Source organism: Mercenaria mercenaria, chromosome 2 (genome assembly GCF_021730395.1).
Source record: "Mercenaria mercenaria strain notata chromosome 2, MADL_Memer_1, whole genome shotgun sequence".
Taxonomy (NCBI): domain Eukaryota; kingdom Metazoa; phylum Mollusca; class Bivalvia; order Venerida; family Veneridae; genus Mercenaria; species Mercenaria mercenaria.
This window is the reverse complement of record NC_069362.1, coordinates 36,274,806-36,301,450: the sequence shown is the minus strand read 5'-3', so window position 1 is coordinate 36,301,450 and position 26,645 is coordinate 36,274,806. Positions and strand designations below refer to the sequence as shown.

The 26,645-nt window shown below is 37.0% G+C and overlaps 1 protein-coding gene across 1 annotated transcript; it reads left to right on the top strand.

Annotated features, from left to right (window-relative positions):
- The first annotated feature begins 44 nt into the window (after nucleotides 1-44).
- LOC123563725 (uncharacterized) lies at nucleotides 45-24,649 on the top strand. Its single transcript, XM_053535178.1, has 5 exons — nucleotides 45-118; nucleotides 7,620-7,723; nucleotides 12,309-12,465; nucleotides 15,559-17,499; nucleotides 23,743-24,649. The coding sequence occupies exons 2-5, from the start codon at nucleotides 7,634-7,636 to the stop codon at nucleotides 24,441-24,443; spliced, it is 2,889 nt and encodes a 962-aa protein (XP_053391153.1). The 5' UTR covers nucleotides 45-118; nucleotides 7,620-7,633; the 3' UTR covers nucleotides 24,444-24,649.
- The last annotated feature ends 1,996 nt before the right edge of the window (nucleotides 24,650-26,645 follow it).

The window sequence follows — 26,645 nt, the reverse complement described above, 5'->3', positions numbered from 1 at the left end:
GGGAACAAAACTTTTGGTTGTATCAGTGTTACTTCCCTTACATATGTATACGCCATTTGTAAATTTTAATTAATGTATTTATTTTCGCAGCATATCGAGATTAATCACAGAACATAAGGTAATAGGAGCAACATTGTATATAATAAATCACTTGGTAACTTTCCGACTGAATTGAACATTTCCTTGAGCAATGATACAAACTTCCCAGATAGATCTTTTTTTTAATCAGTTTACATTTAATTACTTATACACAAGTTGTAGCTAAAAGATTTCAGCTCAGATGTTTATATGCTGTTACAGAGCTGAAACGAATCCAGTACTGAAACCTAACCAGGAATCGTGCCAGAAGTCTGTCGTGCTATAATTTCATTACTGGTACTGATGATAAACCTGGACAGATGATAAAGTCGACCACCTTGGAAATATTCAATTGCAATCGGTTATTTATAAAATTGAACGCATCATCTAATAATTTCCACTTACAACACTACTGGTACTGATGATAAACCCGGACAGATGATAAAATCGAACACCTTGGAAATATTCGATTGCAATCAGTTATTTATAAAATTGAACACACCATCTAATAGTTTCCACTTACAACACCAACTGTTGTAAACAAAAACAAAATTGGGAAATATTCTGTATAAATAAATGACTTTGTAAAATTTGTATAAAAAATATTTATCCAAAATTAATGGGGAAGAGCGTGTTTTTTTGCGCATGCTCACTGTCGAAACATGAAGGCCTGACATTTGTTAACTTTTCATTACTTGATCAGGAATGACTGTTGCAGCTTTTTGGGGAAAGTTTCAATATAATAATACCAAGGAAATTTTGTAAATGACAAAGGGTTTGAATTTATCATCAGTCAACGTTCATAAAGTCCCCTTTTTACATACCCCTTTCAGGCCCTCATTTCGTGTGAGTTTGCTTACTAAATATAAATTTGAACTATGTAAAGTTTTCAGCAAAGGTTAAGCTTTATTTTGATACCGACCATTGATTTCAATTTGCAGAAATAAAAAAGTTACAGGTAAAAAACCTCATTTTCTGTTCGGGTTTATTATCAGTACCAGTAACTGGTGTAAACAAAAACAAAATTGGTAAATATTCTGTATAAATAAATAGCTTACATTTATCTGTATAAAAAATATTTATCCAAAATTACTGGGGAAGAGGGTGTTTTTTTGTGCATGCTCACTGTCGACACATGTAGGCCTGACACTGGATCACTTTTCATTACTTGATCAGGAATGAGTGTTGCAGCTTTTTGGGGAAAGCTTCAATATAATTCTACAAACAGGGTTCGCACAGGTCTGGAAAAGTCATGGAAAAAGAGATTTGTCTGGAAAAGTCAGGGAAAATTGAATTTTTGCATTTTGTCATGGAAATGTCATGGAAAATTTACAAATCGTCATGGAAAGTAGGAAAGTGATCTGAAATAAGTCTGTATGTGCATAAAACGATTACATCTGTTTTAATTTAATATCAGAAAAACCAAGATTTAAACGCATAATCGAACAATCAGTAATTTATGTCAATATTGGGGTCGAATCTGGTTGGGTACAAAATGACCGTTAAGTTTACTATTGCACCGTTTCCGGTTTATTTTCGTTGTACTTTTAAAAACGAAACTAAGCGTGAAATAGCTAAAAATAGTAAAATATGAGTCAGAAAAGAAGTTGCCGATACAACACTAACTGGGAAAGGAATGAACAGTACAAAGCATGGTTAAAACCTTTCAAATCAGATAACAGGAAAGCCTTACGCACCGTCTGTGACAAACTTATCGATCTGTCAAATATGGGCGAAACTGCAATAAAATCGCACATGAAAGGTGGAAAACACGTTGCAAGCATTGAACTCCGTGATAAAACGACAAAAACATGTGACACATTAAAATCTTTTTTCAAACCTGTGGAAACAAAACGCGAGGAAACTGTCGTGAACTTTATGAATGCATGTCCAAGGAGATGGACAGATACAAAGAATTGCTTGAACTTGTAAAAATGCTTCTGACCTTGTCACATGGACAGGCTGCAGTTGAGAGGGGTTTCAGTGTGAACAAAGAAGTAGAGGTTGAGAATATGAAACATGAAACTGTGGTTGCTCAAAGACTCATCTGTGACCATGTTAAGTCTGTAGGAGGTATTCAGAATGTTGGCTTAAGTAAAGAGTTACTTGTATCTGTCAAGGGGGCAAGGCAAAAGTATGAGACTTACTTGGAGAAAACCAGGGAACTAGAAAGATCAGCAATTGAACTTGGGAAAAGAAAACATGTTCTGGAAGAAATGTCAGAATTGAAAAAGAAAAAGACTAAGCTTGAACAGGAGGTTCAAGATTTAACTTCTGCAAGTGAAAAATTGTATGACAAAGCAGAAACCACAGGAAAGATAGCATTTGTGACCCAAGCTAACTCTTTGAGAAGGACTGCTAAAGAAAAGCAACAGGAATTAGAGCAGTTGGACCTTAAACTTGACCATAAACTTGACTCACTAAAACAAAAAGAGTAAACAGCTGTTGGAACTTGAACTTTACTCTTGAAAAAGAAAAAAAACAACAACTAAAGACTTATTTTGCAAATAGTTTGAAATAAAAGTCTTTGTATGCCAATAAAATGAGTGTATCATTGCATTTATTTCGAGTTTCGTATGTTTGGATTGCATCATGGAAAACCAGGCAATGTCATGGAAAAGTCATGGAATTCTTGTATGGATGCAAGATCTGTATGAACCCTGTACAAAGAAAATTTTGTAAATGACAAAGTGGTCGAATTTATCATCAGTCAATGTTCGTACAGTCCCCATTGTACAAACCCCTTTCTGGGCCTCACTTCGTATGAGTTTGATTACTAAATATAAGTTTGGATTATGTAAAGTTTACAGCAAATGTTAAGCTTTACTTTGATACCGACCATTGATCACAATTTGCAGAAATAAAAAAGTTACAGGTAAAAAACCTCTTTTTCTGTTCGGGTTTATCATCAGTACCAGTAGCTAAAAAATTCCAGCTCGGAGATGTTTATATGCTCACAGGAGCCTGAAATTCTGTACAAAAACCACAAAAAGTATGTATATGTAAAAAGACCACACTTCTATATGATAAAATAACACCAGGAATCCCTACCCACCATGAGAAGCAAGAAAATTTCGAAGTAAGCAGTGCTAGTGTTCTCGCGTGGCGTAATTATCTAAAGGCAACTAAAATATATGTGGGACTGTGCTTACTGGTCGCTTTGCCGTTTTAACTAACACGAAATCAACGATTTCAACAGCATTTAACTCTGGTTGCCATTGCAACCGAAGGGAAAAAAAACTTAAAATTTCTTGTTATTAAGTACAAGGCCTAGGGCTTTGATACTTGGTATATTATAGCATCATTTAGTGGGTATCTACCAAGATTGTTCAACTTGCCCCCCTAGGATTAAATACAGCCCCGGCCAGGGGGTTGGGGGGGGAGGTCACATGGTTTATATAGACTTATATAGGGAAAAACTTTGAAAATCTTCTTGTCCAGAACCATAAGACATAGGGGTTTGATATTTAGTATGTAGCATCATCTAGTGGACCTCTGAAAAGATTATTCAAATTATCCACCAGGATTCAATATGGACCTGCCCTCAGGGGGTCACATTGTTTCTATATACTTTTATAGGGAAAGACTTTGAAAATCTTCCTGTCAAAAACAAAAGGGCCTAGGGCTTTGATATTTGGTATGTAGCATCATATAGTGGGCCTCCACTAAGATTGTTCAAATAAATCCCCTAGGGTGAAATATGGCCCCACCCAGGGAGGTCACATGGTTTATATAAACTTGTATAGAAAAAAAACTTTAAAAATCTTCTTGTCTGAAACCACAAGACCTAGGCTTTTGATATCTGGTATGTAGCATTGCCTTGTGGTCCTCTACCGAGAATGTTGAAATTATTCCCCTTGGGTGAAAAGAGGCCCTGCCATTGGTTTCCCTAGTTTTACATAGACACATATATAGGAAAAAGGTTTAAAGATATTCTTGCCTGAAACTGCAAGGCCTATGCTTTTGATATTTGGTATGTTGCATTGCCTAGTGGTCTAATACCAAAATTATTCAAATTATGCCCCTGGGGAGAAAGAGGCCCTGCCCTGGGGGTTCCAGATTTTACATAGACTTGTATATGAAAAAACTTTAAAAAATCTTTTTATCTGAAAGTTCAAGGCCTATGCCTTTGATATTTTGTATGTATCATTGCCTAGTTGTTCTCAAACAAGACTGTTCGAATTATGACCCAGAGGTCAAAAGATGCCCCACCTCAGGGGTCATTTGCAATATGAATTAAATAGGAAAAAATACTTCAAAAATTGTAAGATCATATTTCCTAGACTGTTTAATGATATTTACCTGATGATCCCAAGTGATAAGGGTCACCCGACTGTGACCTTGACCTACTGGCCTACTTTCTTGTTTTTTAGATACAGCCTTGAAATTTGGATGACATGTACAGTTTTGCACACTGATCTTAAAAGGTACTTTCAGTGACCATGAATGTGACCTACTGACCTACTTTCTTGTTTTTTTAAGATACAGCCTTGAAATTTTGATGACATGTACAATTTTGCACTTTCAGTGACCATGAATATGACCTGCTGACCTTCTTTCTTGTTTTTGAAGGTTTAACAAAGAAATTTGTTTAGGCAAGCAATTTAACTCAGGTTAGCAATATAGGGCCATCATGGCCCTCTTGTTTTTAATTTATTGCCAATTCGTGACAAAATGGGCATTTAAATATATGCTATTATTGAAAAGCATCGGCAGCGGCGAAAATTTCGTTGGAAATTGCTTCCACTATTTTGGTCTTTTTATTGTTTGATGCAAATGGGGATATTGCCCATATGAAACAAATTATCTCAGTATTTCCTAGGACCGCACCAAATTTGTTGGACTACCATACATGGGACTCTTATCCCGATGTTAGTTATTTTTAGTTTGTTTGAGTGTGGGCTCGAACTTGCTATCCCCTTGTGTTGTAGTCAATGACATATTTTGTATAAACCACAATTTAAGGAAAGGTGATAAAGTTATGATAAAGTCACTTGGCGGTAACATGCCACTGTTTCAACAACACCCACATGCAGTCTGTGAGAATGTCCCCTAGATGCAGATGTCACAGTTGTTCTGTCTGGTGAACAGAATGACTGGAAAGCAGATTCTAATGTTATATTCAACTAAATATGTTCGGTTCATAAACAGTCAGGGGTGTAACTGTTTTAAGTTATATAACCTATTTCAGTTACTTTTTCAAGCATTTTTTAACCTGTATAATACTTTGAGTGTATTAGTTATAAAAATAAAGTTAACTCAGGTAAGTTATTCAAAAAAAAGTTTTCTTGCTTTTCTCAGAGCAACAGATAAGCTTTCAGAATGAATTGGGTATAACTCCATCATTTTGGTTTTAACTGGGTATTGCCTAAAATCAGTAGGGTATTCTAACACATATTACCCCATGATGTTTACTTTTATTGGGTTTCCATGCATTCTCATTCCATTTGACTTGCGTTTAATCAGCAGCCATGGGTACTTTATTTTTCATTCACTCAAAGTTTTTTATTGACACGAACGCTGGAATGTGTAAATTTTATATAAGATTTTTTGTTTACTGCAAATATCAAATTGACCAGTAGTTGGTCCAGAAGATCACTCACTACTTCGTTTACAGATGAATAACTTATGCAACTAGATACAATATCATTTAATATACGTAAAACAACTTTCTCCCCATCTGAGACCGACAGGAAAAAATTGGTTATATTACACTTAGACTGCTTTAATTCATCTGGATTTTTTTCTACCCCAATTATGCCATTTTGCCAACAGACGCTTATTGTGCACGCATTATTGATACAGATGAAAAGTAGGATTGGTTCGGACTGTATCGCTGTTATCGAGTGCCCGAGAATGATACAACTGACAAATGTAACATTTTTCGAACAGTAGACATATGCGAACAAATTATTTAGGTAGCAGGGTACACTTGGATGCGAACATTTTGGGCACGGACGGTCTTACATGTAGCGAGTCGCAATATTGCACTTCCCCTATGAGCAGAATCAGGGAGGCCATTTTATAAATTGCATGTATGTTTTATGCTTTTAATTAATGGCAAGGTCAGGATTTTCATACAAGAATAAAGAAAGTTATCAAAAAGAAAGGTTTACACCATCCATGAAAAATAGCATGCCAATATCATCAATTTTGCACTTTTTGAACAGCCTGCAACTATCCCGCTGCAAGAACAATGCCCAATTTTATTGCATTTCTCAATTTAATAGTCCTTACTGAACGTCAGGATATAAATGGAATGGGGGCCCATCCAGCTCATTTTTTCACAAAATAGCGAAAATGTTCCTGAGTATCAATCAAAAGCACAGAACCCTTCCATGATTTGAATTTTTCTGGGAAAAGGTGTCTCATTGATCATACAAAGCTACCAGCAGTTAGTTTTTCAACTGACATCAGAATTTTACATGTATCGGCTGTATAAATTTTCTAAAGAATTAATAATCATTATCTCTCACCTTAATTTACAGACATCCAAAATCACGAAGTTCTATTTGTTACAAATATTGACGGGGGCCAAAATTCGAAGTGTACCCTGCTACCTTAAGAGTATTTCAAAGATACGCATGCATTGGGATGAGAATTGGGTATTTTGGTTTTTTGTTTGAGTTTTGATATGCATTAGAAATAAATCTGTTGGGTATTTTGCAAATTTTAATTGGATTTTTACGCAAATATGCAGCTTATCTGTTGTTCTGTTCTTACAAAGTGACCTTAAAGTGTAATTAGTAGCAAACCATGGTTAATCAAATTCTCTTTTAGTGTGATCATGACCTGATAAGCATATTGGGATGTTAAGAGTTTTATAGCTTTAAAACTTTTGCGTAAAACCTTATCAGCCTTGTGTAAAAAATTTAACAGCATAATTGGAAAGATAAAAGTTCAAGGATTCAGGAAATAATTGCATTAGTCTCATTCAAAATGAGGAATTGGCACAGGAGGGCTTTGTAATATTTTATGATAACTGAAACAAGTTATGGAAGGATAGGCGGTAACTCAAATTGGTTATAAACTGCGGTTACTTGAAACAGTTACACCCCTGACTGATCAAAAACACTTGTGTACAAATGGACAGGAAATGATAATGTAAATGTGAGAATTGAAGCTATTTTCTTCAGAGTTTATGTGAAATGAATGAAAGAATATGACTGGCAAATTAACTATGAATTGCTAGGACAATTTATGGATTTGCTGGTCATATTCTGTCTTTTGTTTTGTATAAACTCAGTAAAGAATATATTAGCCTTGAAATGGTATACATTCCCACCAAATATTGCACATAAATCTGGATTACAATAAATAATAGTTATAGAAATTTGCAAAGTTATTATCTGTGTCTTTTTTTGGTTAAGGATGCAGAAATTCAGCTGAAACTTTGTACACAGTTAAACTTGCTTGAGAGACCACATATATTAAAAGGGAAGTTTTCTTAGTGATAACTTAAGGTAAGTTACACTGTATATATAACGGTACTGTTTTATACTAAATATTTCACTAAATATATCAAGTAAACCATATTTCAGGGCTGGCAGCCATCATGAGAATTGTGGATGTTTCCAGTATACAGGACATACCTGGTTATGTAGAAATACTGAAATTTGTTCTCAAAAGTCAGATACAGAACCTTGTAAGTAACAGTCTATTTCAGCAGATAACAGTTACTTTATTGAACAGTTGAAATAAGATCAGATAGGGCCATTCTGTTGAAAACACTTACTACATTGTATATCGAACAGTTAAAATATGTTAAGACAGAGACATTTTGTTGAAAACACTGGTTTTATGGAACAGCTAAAACAAGATAACACAGAGAAATTTTGTTGAAAACATTGATTTTATGGAACAGTTTTAACAAAATCAGACAAGGAAATTCTGTAACACTTACGAGGAAGATGAACTTTCAACTGTACCAGATATTTTCAATAATTTTGGTTCATTTGTAGATATATGAAATACGGAAGGGTTTCACTGCTATAAATATTCTTTTTTTTTCAAAAATTATGCTGAAAACAACAAGGCCATTCAACATTTTCAAGTGTTGTAGTTTCCTAAGTTATGAAATATTGAACGACACATATTTGAAGGTATTTGAAATGCCTACTTTAAAGGTTTAGTATTGACAATTACAAATTACCTAGATTTGCAGTGTCTATTGATTTTTAGCTCACCTGTTACAAAGTGACAAGGTGAGCTTTTGTGATCGCGCGGTGTCCGTCGTCCGTCGTCCGTGTGTCAGTGCGTCCGTCCGTACGTAAACTTTTGCTTGTGACCACTCTAGAGGTCACATTTTTTGAGGGATCTTTATGAAAATTGGTCAGAATGTTCATCTTGATGATATCTAGGTCAAGTTCGAAACTGGGTCACGTGCCATCAAAAACTAGGTCAGTAGGTCTAAAAATAGAAAAACCTTGTGACCTCTCTAGAGGCCATATATTTCACAAGACCTTCATGAAGATTGGTCAGAATGTTTATCTTGATGATATCTAGGTCAAGTTCGAAACTGGGCCAAGTGCCTTCATAAACTAGGTCAGTAGGTCTAAAAATAGAAAAAAAAACCTTGTGACCTCTCTAGAGGCCATATATTTCACAAGATCTTCATGAAAATTGGTCAGAACGTTCACCTTGATGATATCTAGGTCAGGTTCGAAACTGGGTCACTTGCCATCAAAAACTAGGTTAGTAGGTCAAATAATAGAAAAACCTTGTGACCTCTCTAAAGGCCATATTTTTCATGGGATCTGTATGAAAGTTGGTCTGAATGTTCATCTTGATGATATCTAGGTCAAGTTCGAAACTGGGTCACGTGCCTTAAGAAACGAGGTCAGTAGGTCTAAAAATAGAAAAACCTTGTGACCTCTCTAGAGGCCATATATTTCATGAGATCTTCATGAAAATTGGTCAGAATGTTCATCTTGATGATATCTAGGTCAGGTTCGAAAGTGGGTCACGTGGCTTCAAAAACTAGGTCAGTAGGTCAAATAATAGAAAAACCTTGTGACCTTTCTAGAGGCCATATTTTTCATGGGATCTGTATGAAAGTTGGTCTGAGTGTTCATCTTGATGATATCTAGGTCAAGCTCGAAACAGGGTCATGTGCGGTCAAAAACTAGGTCAGTAGGTCTAAAAATAGAAAAACCTTGTGACCTCTCTAGAGGCCATACTTGTGAATGGATCTCCATAAAAATTGGTCAGAATGTTCATCTTGATGATATCTAGGTCAAGTTTGAAAGTAGGTCACATGCCTTCAATAAGTGGGTCAGTAGGTCAAATAATGAAAAAACGTTGTGACCTCTCTAGAGGCCATATTTTTCATGGGATCTGTATGAAAGTCGGTCTGAATGTTGATCTTGATGATACATAGGTCAAGTTTGAAACTGGGTCAACTGCGATCAAAAACTAGGTCAGTAGGTCTTGAAATAGAAAAACCTTGTGACCTCTCTAGAGGCCATACCCTTGAATGGATCTTCATGAAAATTAGTCAGAATGTTCACCTTGATGATATCTAGGTCAAGTTTGAAATGGGTCACGTGCCTTAAAAACTTGGTAAGTAGGTCAAATAATAAAAAAACCTTGTGACCTCTCTAGAGGCCATACTTTTCATGGGATCTGTATGAAAGTTGGTCTGAATGTTCATCTTGATGATATCTAGGTCAAGTTTGAAATTGGGACAACTGCGGTCAAAAACTAGGTCAGTAGGTCTAAAATTAGAAAAATCTTTTGACCTCTCTAGAGGCCATATTTTTCATGAGACCTTCATGAAAATTAGTGAGAATGTTCACCTTGATGATATCTAGGTAAAGTTCAAAACAGGGTCACGTACCTTTGAAAACTAGGTCAATAGGTCAGATAATAGAAAAACCTTGTGCCATCTCTAGAGACCATATTTTTCAATGGATCTTCATGAAAATTGGTCAGCATTTTTATCTTGATAATATCTAGGTCAGCGACGTCATACTCAAAACTGGGTCATGTGGGAAGAGGTGAGCAATTCAGGACCATCATGGTCCTCTTGTTAATAGCAGAACAGTGCTGTAACACTCTAGAAAAATGTATCCAAAATATACTATCCGGATACTGTTACACTTTCAGAATGTCATCGGAAAGTATTTTTGCTCAGTTTATTTGGCAAACTAAGCTAAATCAGCGATAGTTCCTCAAATAATGATGCTACTTATCATAAAAAACTGCATTGAAAGTCAGGTTTTTTTTTAGGAATTTTGGAAATATGCATATGACATCGGGTGTAATTAGACCCGTGAACGCACATTCTAAACTTATTTTTGCTTTCGAAATTCATCAAAATTTGTGAAGTTTCTTGTTGAAATTACGATATGATCACTAAACAATGGTCTAATTTAAAGTTGGCATGAGAAAATCTTGCAGGGCACTTTTCACATGCTCGGTAATCAGCTGCTTACGATAATTTAATAATTGGCGCCTTTTTTGACAGTACACAGGATTCGCTTTATCAATTAATTTCAACACTTCATTGATTTCTTGTTACCTATGTGCACTCGCCGTGACGTAACTTGCAGATAAAAAATCAGCGAGGCATGTCTACAGGAGAAAGGGCGGGAATTAGCAAAGATCAAAGGCAGGAGAGCATGACCGCGAGTGTTTATTTTTAATACACGTGTCTATCGTGGAAATAGTTTTACTGAAGGAAATTAATGATAAGAGAAAGGATTATCAAAGGAAAATGCCCCCCCCCCCGGGTCCCAAAGGACGCACAGGCAAGTATTCTGCCGGGTCCTTTGAGCGTCTTTTGAAAATCTCCCGGGTCCAGACCCGGGGTCCCGGGTCAAATGGAACTCCTGGGTCATGTGCGGTCAAAAACTAGGTCAGTAAGTCTAAAAATAGAAAAACCTTGTGACCTCTCTAGAGGCCATACTTGTGAATGGATTTCCATAGAAATTGGTCAGAATGTTCACCTTGATGATATCTAGGTCAAGTTTGAAACTGGGTCACGTGCCTTAAAAAACTAGGTCAGTAGGTCAGATAATAAAAAAACATTGTGACCTCTCTAGAGGCCATACTTTTCATGGGATCTGAATAAAAGTTGGTCTGAATGTTCATCTTGATGATATCTAGGTCAAATTTGAAACTGGGTCAACTGCGGTCAAAATCTAGGTCAGTAGGTCTAAAATTATTAAAATCTTCTGACCTCTCTAGAGGCCATATTTTTCAATGGATCTTCATGAAAATTGATCTGAATGTTCACCTTGATGATATCTAGGTCAGTGTCTAAACTGGGTCACATGCGGGCAAAAACTAGGCCAGTAGGTATAAAACAGAAAAACCTTCTGACCTCTCTAGAGGCCATATTTTTCATGAGATCTTCATGAAAGTTAGTGAGAATGTTCACCTTGATGATATCTAGGTAAAGTTCAAAACAGGGTCACGTACCTTCGAAAACAAGGTCAACAGGTCAAATAATAGAAAAACATTGTGACCTCTCTAGAGACCATATTTTTCAATGGATCTTCATGAAAATTGGTCAGAATTTTTATCTTGGTAATATCTAGGTCAAGTTCAGAACTGGGTCACATGAGCTCAAAAACTAGGTCACTATTTCCAATAATAGAAAAAAAGACATACTCAAAACTGGGTCATGTGGGAAGAGGTGAGCGATTCAGGACCATCATGGTCCTCTTGTTTATATGTTTCTTTATGCTAGAAATTCAATGTAATAGTTACATTTTTTAAATTTCTTTTACATATAGTTTATCATTACTATCTCGAAATAAATATAAATTCTTTAAATGCCATACATTATCTAGGAAGTTATCCCGTATCTGACACTACAGGGTTGCTTCTAGTGGCTCTTGTTCATGTTTTGAATAAATCCATTTACTCAGAGTAATTTGTTTTTACCTTGATATTTCAGCTATCTCACATAGCCCTCATCAGCTGACGGCACTGTGGTCTGGTCATACTCATCAAGCAAAGGTAAACATCCCTCAACCGGGATGAGGGGTTGGAGCTTCCAGCGGTACAGCCCTCTTCTGGTGTCCCATGATGACTCAGTCATGTGATACCCGCTGACCAGAACTCAGTGCAGTCAGCCGATGAAGGCTATGTGATAGCCAGGTAAAAACAAATTGCTCTGAGTAAATGGATTTATTCAAAATACAATGTAAATGTGTGTTGCTTATATACAGTTGGGGGTTGGAAGTCAGTACAATTATGCTTCAACATCATGATTTCTGCAGGTTGAGCAGCTACAAGATCATGCAGGGGAGGAAACACTTGTTCTGTCAGCCAACCTTACAGCAGGGACATTAAGCCACCTGGAGTCAGACAGGGGGCAGGGCTTTCTGGATATGAGGGAGGATATCAAGTCACAGTTCCTAACACACTGTCTACAAGGTAAGGTGGTTTCTAACACACACTGTCTACAAGGTAAGGTAGTTTCTAACACACTGTCTACAAGGAAAGGTGGTTTCTAACACACTGTCTACAAGGTAAGGTGGATTCTAACACACTGTCTACAAGGTACGGTCGTTTCTAACACACTGTCTACAAGGTAAGGTCGTTTCTAACACACTGTCTACAAGGTACGGTCGTTTCTAACACACTGTCTACAAGGTAAGGTCGTTTCTAACACACTGTCTACAAGGTAAGGTCGTTTCTAACACACTGTCTACAAGGTAAGGTGGTTTCTAACACACTGTCTACAAGGTAAGATGGTTTCTAACACACTGTCTACAAGGTAAGGTCGTTTCTAACACACTGTCTACAAGGTAAGGTGGTTTCTAACACACTGTCTACAAGGTAAGGTGGTTTCTAACACACTGTCTGCAAGGTAAGATGGTTTCTAACACACTGTCTACAAGGTAAGGTGGTTTCTAACACACTGTCTACAAGGTAAGGTAGTTTCTAACACACTCTACAAGATAAGGTGGTTTCTAACACACTGTCTACAAGGTAAGGTGGTTTCTAACACACTCTACAAGGTAAGGTGGTTTCTAACACACTGTCTACAAGGTAAGGTGGTTTCTAACACACTCTACAAGATAAGGTGGTTTCTAACACACTGTCTACAAGGTAAGGTAGTTTCTAACACACTCTACAAGGTAAGGTGGTTTCTAACACACTGTCTACAAGATAAGGTGGTTTCTAACACACTGTCTACAAGGTAAGGTCGTTTCTAACACACTGTCTACAAGGTAAGGTAGTTTCTAACACACTGTCTACAAGGTAAGGTGGTTTCTAACACACTGTCTACAAGGTAAGATGGTTTCTAACACACTGTCTACAAGGTAAGGTCGTTTCTAACACACTGTCTACAAGGTAAGGTAGTTTCTAACACACTGTCTACAAGGTAAGGTGGTTTCTAACACACTGTCTGCAAGGTAAGATGGTTTCTAACACACTGTCTACAAGGTAAGGTGGTTTCTAACACACTGTCTACAAGGTAAGGTAGTTTCTAACACACTCTACAAGATAAGGTGGTTTCTAACACACTGTCTACAAGGTAAGGTAGTTTCTAACACACTCTACAAGGTAAGGTGGTTTCTAACACACTGTCTACAAGATAAGGTGGTTTCTAACACACTGTCTACAAGGTAAGGTGGTTTCTAACACACTGTCTACAAGATAAGGTGGTTTCTAACACACTGTCTACAAGGTAAGGTGGTTTCTAACACACTGTCTACAAGATAAGGTGGTTTCTAACACACTGTCTACAAGGTAAGGTGGTTTCTAACACACTGTCTACAACGTAAGGTAGTTTCTAACACACTGTCTGCAAGGTAAGGTTTACTTTTGGTTTCAAGTCATGGTACCTGATGTACCATCTACAAGGCATAGTTCTTTTTGGACTCAGTTCATAGTTCCCAGCACACTGACTTAAGGTTTCTTTTTGGATTTTGGTCATAGCTCCTTGAACATTGTCTGCAAGAAAACGTTTCTTTTTGGATTCAGGTCATAGTTCCCAGCATGCTGTTGACAAGGAAAGGTTTCTGTTTGGACTTGGATCATATTACCAAACACACCATCTACAGGGAAAGGTTTTTTTTTTACTTGTTTCATAGTTTCCAACACTGTCTACAAGCAAAGGTCTCTTTTTGAACTGTTTCCAACACTGTCTACAAGCAAAGGTTTCTTTTTGAACTTTGGTCGTAGTTTCCAAAAAAATGTCAATAAGGAAAAGTTTCTTTTTGAACCTGAGTCATAGTTTACAACACATCGTCTTTAAGGTACGGTTCTTTTTGTTCATGGGTCATATCTCCTGATACACCATGTACAAGTGGGCTGAGCTATGTCTCATTTCCCAACTCCACTTCAGTGAGGTAAGGTTTCTTTTTGGAATTAAGTCACAGTTTCTGCATATTATATTGTAAGAAATCAAGAGAAAAGGAATTTGGGTGTAATTGAAATATATTGTGACAGCTTATATTACAGTTAGTGCTAAACAATTCAAATATATAGTCGAATTTTTATATTTCAAATATGCTCCTTCATTTGAATGTATATGCACAGCATGTAGTCCTCATTAAACATACAACAAGCTCTGTAGAATAACCTTGACCTCAAAGGCAAAGCAAAACAAGGTCACAGCTCTCAAGGTGCTGTGCATGTTTACATGAAGACATAATATCTGGGCCAAGTTTAGTAACCAGCCAGGTAGTCCTAGTACTGTTTGAGTTATGGCTCTTGAACTACTCAAAATTACAAAAATTCAGTCTCCACCCAATTGGTAGAGTATTTACTTTTGATCTCGACCATACCTATATAGGATATATATCCCTAAGATATCTAGGTCTGCTTCAATTACCAGCCAGTTTTGATAAATGTCTCCAGAGTTATGACCCTTGAAAAATGTAAAAATTGAGAAAATTGACAACTTTCCTGCTCAATAAGCACAGTAATAAAAAAGTAGTAATTTGCTGTGATGGGTATATATTATGACACTTTGTTGCTATGTTGTTGAATATTTTATTGTTTTGTCTTCAAAATGAATTAAACTTTATTTCTGGTAACTTTAAGAAGTGTCAAAGATAAATTCACAGCATGATAACTTTTAGAACTTAGTGATAGTTTTTAAACATAGGACTTTTTTTTGTTGAATGTGAAATAAATGGACAAAATGTACACCTGAATTTTTTGTCGTAAGAAAAGGGCCAAAATGTTTTCCAATTCCCTTATTTTAGACAAAATTGTGGTGTAATATCATTGTGACAATATTGTAAAAAAGCATAAAGTCAGGTCATATGGAATTTATAGCAAAATTTTGCGACATTGCATTTCTATATGTGCTGAGTATTTTGGGGTTTTGGTAACTTTCACATGGATTCAGCAAACTACAGAGTTGCAATTCAGTTGTTAATTATACATATGATTATATGTACAGTTCTTCTATAAAAGGTAATGCAGAAATTTAAGAAAAAGTTTTATTTCAGATTATGAAGTATGGGAAAGGAATAAGGTTTATGAATTACAAATGTATTATTGTTTCAGGGAAGCAGAAATATCATACAGCTGTGCCCCCAGGTCACAAAGTCTCAGGTCACAGAGTGGCAGGGTCGCCACACCCAAATACAGCTGAGCCACAAGTTCACAGAGCCCCAGAGCTTCAGCCAGCTGAGCCCCATGGTCACAGAGTCCCAGGACTTCAGCCAGTTGAGCTCCATGGTCACAGAGCCCCGGGAGTTGTGCCAGCTGCTGAGACACCACATCACAAAGATGCAGGACTGAAGCAACTTAATCACAGCAAATCAATAAAACTAAGCAGCGCTGGGTTGCCCCATACAGCCTCCATCAGAGTGTCTCAGTCAGAAAGTGTTGGATTACACCATACAGGAACCAGCAGAGTGACCCAGTCAGAAAGCACTGGATCACACTGTAAAGGTACCAACAAAATGACTGAGATCAGTAGTGCTGGAATACCCCATGATTTATTTGAATCAGGCACCAACAAACTAATAGAGCAGAGGAGCAATGCATTACCTCAAACATGTACCAACACATTAACACAGTCTGTTAGTACAGGGAGTCAACCGTATAACAAGAGAACGTGCCTGGATGATGTTAACAGGTTGTCACCACCAAACATAAATAGATTACCGTTGCCAGGAGACAATAGAATGTCACAACAACCATTGACCAATAATTTCACAATTCATTCACCAGGCAAACTAAATGACCATCTACTGGCAAGCACGCAACAAAATGACACGGAGGACAATGCTGCTAACCAGAACTCTAAAGTCAGTACATTTTTGCCAGGACCACTAACAGATTTGCCTACTGTAAACCAGTCTCTGTCTGAACATTTAACAAATTTACCAACAATAAACCAGTCTGCAGTGAAAGACTTAATGAGTTTGTCTTATAGTGCACAGGTTCTTCCACAGTTCATGCCACCGTTACAGACAAACATTACTCCAATGAAACTGATTGATGAAAATCAGTTTAATGCGTCTACATTGAAGTCATCACAAGTTTCAAGTTTTATATATCCTGAAACTTTATCAAATTTCTTGGGAAGTCAGAAAAGTTCTCCATCGAAGACCACACCAGTTACAAACATACCATATCATGAAAACATGGCGGGTTGTAAAACTACTGCTAGCATTACGGTATTACAGCAAAATTCTTATTCAGCTTCAAATTGCTTACAGGATATTTCTGTAAAACAAGACATAAGGCCATCTGCCAAAGAGCAAATAAATAAAACTACAAAAAGAAAACAGAAAAGAAGTTCACGTTCAAAGCCTCTGTCTATAACTGTTTCAATGCAAGACTCGGCGATAAAGAAGCCTCGAATTTTAGAACCTGAATTTTCACAAAACCATATTCTGACACCTGATGTGACAATGACTACCTCTGTTCACAGTAAAGATATAACAAATGTACATTCTGTTACACCTTTACTGACAAATTTATCAACTCCTAATGTACCTAATACACCAGGCTTTTCACTTCTGAAAATGCAACCTGTTGTGCTGATTGACGATCCAAATCAAGGTGCAAGAAAAATATTTATAGAATCGGGATCAGTAGATAATCCATTCAGTGGCAGTAAAACAACTCCAGAAAATTCAAAATCATTACTTGTTGAACCAAATGGACATTTAACAAATATTGCCAGTGGTTCAAATAGGCAGATGCATACTCTAGATGTGAAGGAAAAAGACAAAACCAAGAAGACTTTGTCTAGTAAAATAGATGAAATAACACAGCGTATTACAAAAGATGATGCCATTAAGCAGCATACTGTACAGACAAGTGACTGCGACCAAGGTGGAGACAGTATAGCTTGCTCTGTTACTTCTAGATTTACCTCAGCTGGTAACCATGGAAACATAGACAGTTTAAATAATGAGTCCAGCAGCCATGATGTGTCCACTCCTTCAAGTTTAGAGCATCTCAATGATGGAGACCCATCCAAATTAAAAGGTAAATGTCTTTTTAGCTCACCTGAATCAAAGGTTGAGGGTGAACTATTAGTGTAGGTGAATGTTCCGGGTCCATCATCCGGCGTCATTGATATACATAAACATCTTCAGTGAAACTACTGCTCAGAATTACACCAGACTTGGCCCACAGTATCCAGGCAATGTCCTCTCTTAAGTTTATTCAAATGCGGGTACTAAGCGCCTATTAGGGGCCTCTAGAGCTAAAAACACAAAAACCTTTAAACAGATTCTTCTCATGAATTTCTTGATGTATCCTCATCAAATTTAGTCTTTACTCACTCACTCAATCCTCTTCAGCGCAGTCTGGTGCTTGAGGCAACTGCAAGGGACCTCCATCTGGTTCTGTCTGCAGCAACTCGAGGCGCCGTCTCCATTGTCGGACCTCGATTCTTCAAGTCTTTCTGAATGGTTCGCCTCCAGGTCTCTTTTGGTCGGCCTCTATTTCTTCTGCCCTGGGGTGTCCAACGAAGGGCTTCTCTGGGCAGCGAGTTGGGAGGCATGCGCTAGACGTGTCCAAGCCATCGCCAGCGTCTTGTTTGGATGGTCTCTAAAACTGTGTGCATCCCTGTTCTGTTGCGCAGTTCTTCATTTGAGATCTTCAGAATACGCCGTAGGGATTTATTCTGGAAGATTTCGTGTTTATGTTCAATAGCAAAAGAGGTCTTCCAGCACTCTGATCCATACAATTTAGTCTTTAGCATCATTATAATGTCTTCTCAAAAATTTATTCTAATGGGGGCATTTGACCGCTGCAAGGGGCTGCTAAGGCTAATAATAGAAAAGCCTATAGATTAATTCATCTCATTAAATGCATATTACTTCATCAAAATTGGTCTGTAACATTATTGTAAGGCCCTCTCCAAACACCTTCTTCTCATGAACTGTTGATGGATCTTCATTAAAGTTGGTCTGTAACATAATTGTAAGGCCTTCTCCAAACAACTTCATCTCACAAACCGCTTGATGGATCTTCATCAAACTTGGTCTGTAATATTATTGTAAGGCACTTTCAAAACAGCTTCTTCTTATGAACTGCTTGATGGATTTTCATCAAACTTGGTTAGTAGCATCATTATAAGATCTTCTCCAAGATTTGTTGAAATGGGGGCTCTTTCTGGGGCCATTAGAGCTAAAAATACAAAAAAAAACTTTAGACAACTTCTTCTCGTGAACCATGTGGTAGATCGTTGTCAAACTTTGTTTATAGCACCATTAGAATAGAAGGTTATTTCCCTTTTTTGTCAAATGGGGTCCCTTGGGCCCTTTTAGGGGTAGCTAGATCTAAAAAAAGAGCAAAGACTTCTAACAACTTCTTATGACCGACATGGTGGATCTTCTTCAAACTTAGTTCGTAGCATCATTGTGAGGTCCTGTCTAGTATTTTTAGCTCACCTGTCACAAAGTGACAATGTGAGCTATTGTGACCGCTTGTCGTCCATCGCACGTCGTCTGTCGTGCATCATCCGTCAACAATTTGTAAAAAAATCTTCTTCTTGAAAACCACTGGGCAGAATTACACCAAACTTCACAGGAATGATCCTTGGGTGGCCCCCTTTCAAAATTGTTCAAAGAATTGAATTCCATGCAGAACTCTGGTTTGGTTGCAATGGCAACCGAAAGGAAGAACTTTAAAAATCTTCTTCTCAAAAACCAGAAGGCCTAGAGCTTAGATATTTGGTGTGAAGCATTGCCTAGTGGACCTCTACCAAATTTGTTCAAATCATGACCCTGGGGTCAAAATTGACCCTGCCCCAGGGGTCACTTGATTTAACATAAAATCTTAAAAAATCTTCTTCTCAAAAACCAGAAGACTTAGAGCTTAGATATTTGACATGTAGCATTGCCTAGTGGACCTCTACTTAATTTGTTCAAATCATGACCCTGGGGTCAAAATTGACCCTGCCCCAGGGGTCACTTGATTTTACATGGGAAAATCTTCAAAAAAATTATAAAAATAAACCAGAAGGCCTAGAGCTTAGATATTTCACATGTTGCATTGCCTAGTGGACCTCTACAAAATTTGTTCAAATCATGACCCCCGGGTCAAAATTGACCCCGCCCCAGGGGTCACTTGATTTTACATAGGAAAATATTAAAAAATCTTCTCAAAAACCAGAAGCCCTAGAGCTTAGATATTTGACATGTAGCATTGCCTAGTGGACCTCTACTAAAATTGTTCAAATTATGACCTGGGGGTCAAAATTGACCCCGCCCTAGGGGTCACTTGATTTTACATAGGAAAATCTTCGAAAGTTTTCCAAAAAATAAACCAGAAGGCCTAGAGCTTAGATATTTCACATGTAGCATTACCTAGTGGACCTCTACAAAATTTGTTCATATCATGACCCCCTGGGTCAAAATTGACCCCGCCCCAGGGGTCACTTGATTTTACATAGGAAAATCTTCAAAATTTTTCTAAAAATAAACCAGAAGGCCTAGAGCCTAGATATTTGAGATGTAGCATTGCCTAGTGGACCTCTGCAAAATTTGTTCAAATCATTCCCCGGGGTCAAAATTGACTCCACCCTAGGGGTCACTTGATTTTACATAGGAAAATCTTTAAAAACATTCTAAAAATTAACCAGAAGGCCTAGAGCCTAGATATTTGAGATGTAGCATTGCCTAGTGGACCTCTGCAAAATTTGTTCAAATCATTCCCCGGGGTCAAAATTGACTCCACCCTAGGGGTCACTTGATTTTACATAGGAAAATCTTTAAAAACATTCTAAAAAATAACCAGAAGGCCTAGATCTTAGATATTTGACATGTAGCATTGCCTAGTAGACTTTTACAAAATTTGTTCAAATCATGACCCCTGGGGTCAAATTGACCCCGCCCCATGGGGTTACTTGATTGTATATAGAAAAATCTTCAAAATTTTCTAAAAATAAACCAGAAGGCCTAGAGCTTAGATATTTGACATGTAGCATCGCCTAGTGGACCTCTACAAAAGTTTTCAAATCTTGTTTTTAAAGTTACTTTAAGAAAATTTCAACTATATTTTCTCATAATTCTTTTGATTGATTTTTAGCTCACCTGTCACAAAGTGACAAGGTGAGCTTTTGTGATCGCGCGGTGTCCGTTGTCCGTCGACCGTCTGTCAGTCCGTGCGTGCGTCCGTAAACTTTTGCTTCTGACCACTCTAGAGGTCACATTTTTCATGGGATCTTTATGAAAGTTGATCAGAATGTTCACCTTGATGATATCTAGGTCAAGTTCGAAACTGGGTCATGTGCCATCAAAAACTAGGTCAGTAGGTCTAAAAATAGAAAAACCTTGTGACCTCTCTAGAGGCCATAATTTTCAATGGATCTTCATGAAAATTGGTCAGAATGTTCATCTTGATGATATCTAGGTCAAGTTCGAAACTGGGTCACGTGCGGTCAAAAACTAGGTCAGTAGGTCTAAAAATAGAAAAACCTTGTGACCTCTCTAGAGGCCATATATTTCACAAGATCTTCATGAAAGTTGGCCAGAACGTTCACCTTGATGATATCTAGGTCAAGTTTGAAACTGATTCATGTGCCATCAAAAACTAGGTCAGTAGGTCAAATAATAGAAAAACCTTGTGACCTCTCTAAAGGCCATATTTTTCATGGGATCTGTATGAAAGTTGGTCAGAATGTTCACCTTGATGATATCTAGGTCAAGTTCGAAACTGGGTCATGTGCCATCAAAATCTAGGTCAGTAGGTCTAAAAATAGAAAAACCTTGTGACCTCTCTAGAGGCCATAATTTTCAATGGATCTTCATGAAAATTGGTCAGAATGTTCATCTTGATGTTATCTAGGTCAGGTTCGAAACTGGGTCACGTGCGGTCAAAAACTAGGTCAGTAGGTCTAAAAATAGAAAAACCTTGTGACCTCTCTAGAGGCCATATATTTCACAAGATCTTCATGAAAGTCGGCCAGAACGTTCACCTTGATGATATCTAGGTCAAGTTCGAAATTGGGTCACGTGCCGTCAAAAACTAGGTCAGTAGGTCAAATAATAGAAAATCCTTTTGACCTCTCTAAAGGCCATATTTTTCATGGGATCTGTATGAAAGTTGGTCTGAATGTTCATCTTGATGATATCTAGGTCAAGTTCAAAACTGGGTCACGTGCGGTCAAAAACTAGGTCAGTAGGTCTAAAAATAGAAAAACCTTGTGACCTTTCTAGAGGCCATATATTTCACAAGATCTTCATGAAAATTGGTCAGAACGTTCACCTTGATGATATCTAGGTCAAGTTCGAAACTGGGTCACGTGCCGTCAAAAACTAGGTCAGTAGGTCAAATAATAGAAAAACCTTGTGACCTGTCTAAAGGCCATTTTTTTCATGGGATCTGTATGAAAGTTGGTCTGAATGTTCATCTTGATGATATCTAGGTCAAGTTCGAAAATGGGTCACTTGCGGTCAAAAACTAGGTCAGTAGGTCTAAAAATAGAAAAACCTTGTGACCTCTCTAGAGGCCATATATTTCATGAAATCTTCATGAAAATTTGTCAGAATGTTCACCTTTATGATATCTAAGTCAAGTTCGAAAGTGGGTCACATGCCGTTAAAAACTAGGTCAGTAGGTCAAATAATAGAAAAACCTTGTGACCTCTCTAGAAGCCATATTTTCCATGGAATCTGTATGAAAGTTGGTCTGAATGTTCATCTTGATGATATCTAGGTCAAGTTTGAAAGTGGGTCACGTGCAATCAAAAACTAGGTCAGTAGGTCAAATAATAGAAAAACCTTGTGACCTCTCTAAAGGCCATATTTTTCAATGGATCTTCATGAGTGTTGGTCTGAATGTTCATCTTGATGATATCTAGGTCAAGTTTGAAACTGGGTCAACTGCGATCAAAAACTAGGTCAGTAGGTCTTGAAATAGAAAAACCTTGTGACCTCTTTAGAGGCCATACCCTTGAATGGATCTTCATGAAAATTGGTCAGAATGTTCACCTTGATGATATCTAGGTCAATTTTGAAACTGGGTCATGTGCCTGAAAAAACTAGGTCAATAGGTCAAATAATAGAAAAACCTTGTGACCTCTCTAAAGACCATATTTTTCAATGGATCTTCATGAAAATTGGTCAGAATTTTTATCTTGATAATATCTAGGTCAAGTTCAAAACTGGGTCACATGAGCTCAAAAACTAGGTCACTATGTCAAATAATAGAAAAAACGACGTCATACTCAAAACTGGATCATGTGGGAAGAGGTGAGCGATTCAGGACCATCATGGTCCTCTTGTTATTATGATCTTTTGACCTTGTCCTTATGTGCAATGATAACAGGTGAGCGATATAGGGCCATCATGGCCCTCTTGTTTCAAATGGGGGCACTTGACCCCTTTTACGTTCCGTAAAATAGAAAAAGTTTTAAACAACTTATGTAACACTTGTTTGATCATCATCAAAGGTGGTCTGTAGCATCATTGTAAGGCCCTCTCTAAAATTTGTTTGAATTTATGCACTTTGCCTGTTTAGGATCCACTTGAGCTAGAAAAATATATACCTTTATACAATTTTGTCTCATGTACCGCTTGATAGATCTTCATCCAAATTAGCCTGTAGCATCATTATTAGGTCTTCTCTTCATTTTGTTCGAATGGGCGCACTAAGAGTAGAAATACCCTTAAACAACTTCTTCTCATTAAGCACTTGATGGATCTTCATCAAACTGTAGCATTCTTATAAAATACTCTGTTTAATTTCCTCAAATGGGGTCACTTAGCCCCTTTAAGGGAATACTTTAGCTAAAAATAGAAATATCCTTAAATTACTTTATCTGGCAGATCATTATAACATTTCTAGATTGTAGCATCCATGTAACAACCTGTCACAAATTTGTTCAAATTGGGGCACTGGACTTGTTTTATGTTTTAAACACAATTGTTACCATTCATGATTCAGTGTGTCGTGTATATATTCAAGGTCAGATAGTCAGTTTCAGGTGAGCGACTTCGGGCTTAACACTTTGACTTTTTGTTGAGTACTTAACAGAATTAGATCTACAAACTTAATAGAAGAACTGACATTGAGAAAACTTAAAGGAATTTAAAATATAGAACTGACATTGAGAAAACTTAAAGGAATTTAAAATAAAGTATGAAGATACAAATTCTTGCTTTTCTGCTTTTCATGAAAGTCTGTTGAACCTGTTGGTTACAGCTTTCAAAATTATAAACACATAAAAAGTTATTCATTAGAAATGATGGCATTTTAATGCGATTTTTAATCTTTCAGATGGTTCAAGAGCATCCCACAGAAAGCCAAAACTTCCAAGATTTAACATCGGAGTGGCAAGTGACGATGAGGACAATGCGGAAGCTGCAGAATCACCAAGTGTGGTCAGCCCTGAAACTTCAACTCAGGCTGCAGCCAATATTAGCCCATTTGGAATACCTCAGTCATCTGTAAACATCAGCCATGATGACGCGCAAGATATCATCAATATTCAAGTTAGTGGTGAGGACTCAGAGACGTCTTTTCCTCATATAAATTTAGAGGAACTCGCGGATGGACTTTTGTTGACAGATATCCCTATTGTTAGTTATTACAACAATGTTGAGGATTCAAGCAAATCGCTAATTGAAAGTGTATTCAATTTGAAACCTGGAAGAGATCCGAGCACTAAAAAACCTCTAAACTCACAGTCCGTAATTGTTAGTGGGTCCAAGTTGGAGAAAGACTGGGTGAAATGTCCACTTTGTCCGGACAAATTTCTCACAGTTGAAGCACTACAATATCATATCAAGAATGTAAATCATGTTGCTAAGAAATATGAGTGCGATTTATGTAAACGTAAATTTAGTCAGTTACGTGACATGGAAAGACATAGACGTATACATACAGGTGAGCGACCGTTTACATGTGACATCTGTAACAAATCATTCTCACGGAAAGATAATCTTAAATCTCATGCTCGGAAACATTCTGTAAAGTGAACTTTAGACAGATGTATGTTTACAAAGGAGAGAGACCACTGTCTGCTATAAATCTCCTCTAGCAAGAAACTGTCTTCAAGATGCATGTTTTCTTAAAAAGATATGTTTGGTTTTAAAGTGAGCTGTGATATTATAAATTATTACCGAGTAATTCTTGACAATATTACATAAATTATTACAGTTAGAATTAAATTATTTGAACTATTTTTATTTGTCATTATAATGATGTATTAAGAAATAATGATGTCAAAATAAATTGTATCAAAAGCAGGTATTTTAAGGAATAATCCAGAATAATGAGGGCCTCCATGTGCAGGTGGCTGAGATCATTGACTTCAGATCACTAGCCCCTCCCTGCTGTGTGCTTGAAACCTCCCTTATAGAATTCTTTAATGAGAGGAAGTCCAACAGCATGCTTTCAGATGGTCTGTGGTGCTACACATGCCCCCTTGTGCCTGAAAGATATTCAAAGGGGCACCTGGTTCCTTCATCCACCATGAATAGCTGGAAAGTTGCCACATGACTTTTTTAATTGTGTTGGTGTGACATTACACCCAACAAAAACAAAATGTATTTAGAATTACGTAACATTATTCTTACTTGTTGACTTTAAATCAGATTAAAGGAGTTCATCACAATATTTTGTGCGCAGCTCAATCGCGCAGCAAGCGATAACCACTGTAAAGTTCAGGATTAGTCGCCGAAAGTGCATAATTGTCGGATATGCAGCGCACTCGCGCAAAAATATCGTATGACTGACAATATAGGTGGTGCATCCATATTTTACCTTTAAAAGTGATGGCGTTTTATTGGAGGAGCAGTCGAAGGAAGTGCTCGAATCGAATACATTATGGACAGCCAATTTGAAAGTAAACTATTTCGTCCAGTAATGATGCAGCCAACTCCAAGTCAAATAAAAATCCAGAAAATCTTAACGTATCTATCTCCTTCAAGTTCAGATGTGACTTTCTAAAAATGTTGTTATTCTTTTTGTGCCCCATCCCGCATTTCACGTAGTAAGACCAGAGTTATGGCCCTTGACAGTCAAATTGTACATAAAGGGTCTAAACATTTGTGTCGCATGTACCTCAAAAGTATATGCGCCAAGAGTCATGAAACCACACAAGAATTATATTCAGCATGCGAAGTTGTGCACCAGTGCTTTTATTTGAGGTTTCACTCAGTAAAAACAGATTTATGTCCCTTGACGTGGTCAAATATATACGTAAATGGCATGTGAAAGCTTGTGTAGCACGTATCTCAAAAGGTATTTGACCTAGAGGCATGCTACCTTAAGGAGCATTATTCAGCATGTGAGTAAGAAAACTGGTTAAGAAACTGATAATAACATTGTGCAATTTGTTTTGTAAGTAAAAAATGTTCATAATTTTTAGGTGGTTGGGGTAATGAAAAAATACTTTTGTGGGTGGGGTGAATATTTTTTAATTTTTCTTGAAAACAAGCACGGGTTGATATTATTTTTTTGGTTTAGATTTTTTTGTCTTAGTTCTAGCTTACATAATATAAAATTTGGTAAAATTCTGTCCACTAGATTTTTCATATCATTAAGAAATACATAGTGTTTTTCTCAGTTTCAGATACTTTTCGACATCTGCCAAGAGTAATTTTTCTGAGTTAATATATCTATATGTTGACATTTTATGCATAGTTATAGTAGTTTCATTAATTGTGATGCATAAACAGTAACATCAGAGTGAAACTTTGAATAAATAGTTGTTTGCAGTAGTTTTATTATGACATATATGTATTGTTTCTTTAGACAAAAATACCGATTTGGTGTTCTTAATAAACTTTAAATATTGAAAAAAGAAGCACGGGTACCTATCATTTTTAGCTCATCTGATTTTTTGAAAAAAAATGATGAGTTATTGTCATCACTTGAGCGGTTGTCGGCGTCGGCGTCGGCGTTGCCTGGTTAAGTTTTATGTTTAGGTCAGCTTTTCTCCTAAACTATCAAAGCTATTGCTTTGAAACTTGGAATACTTGTTCACCATCATAAGCTGACCCTGTATAGCAAGAAACTTAACTCCATCTTGCATTTTGCAAGATTTATGGCCCCTTTTGTACTTAGAAAATTTCAGATTTCTTGGTTAAGTTTTATGTTTAGGTCAACTTTTCTCCTAAACTATCAAAGCTATTGCTTTGAAACTTGGAATACTTGTTCACAATCATAAGCTGACC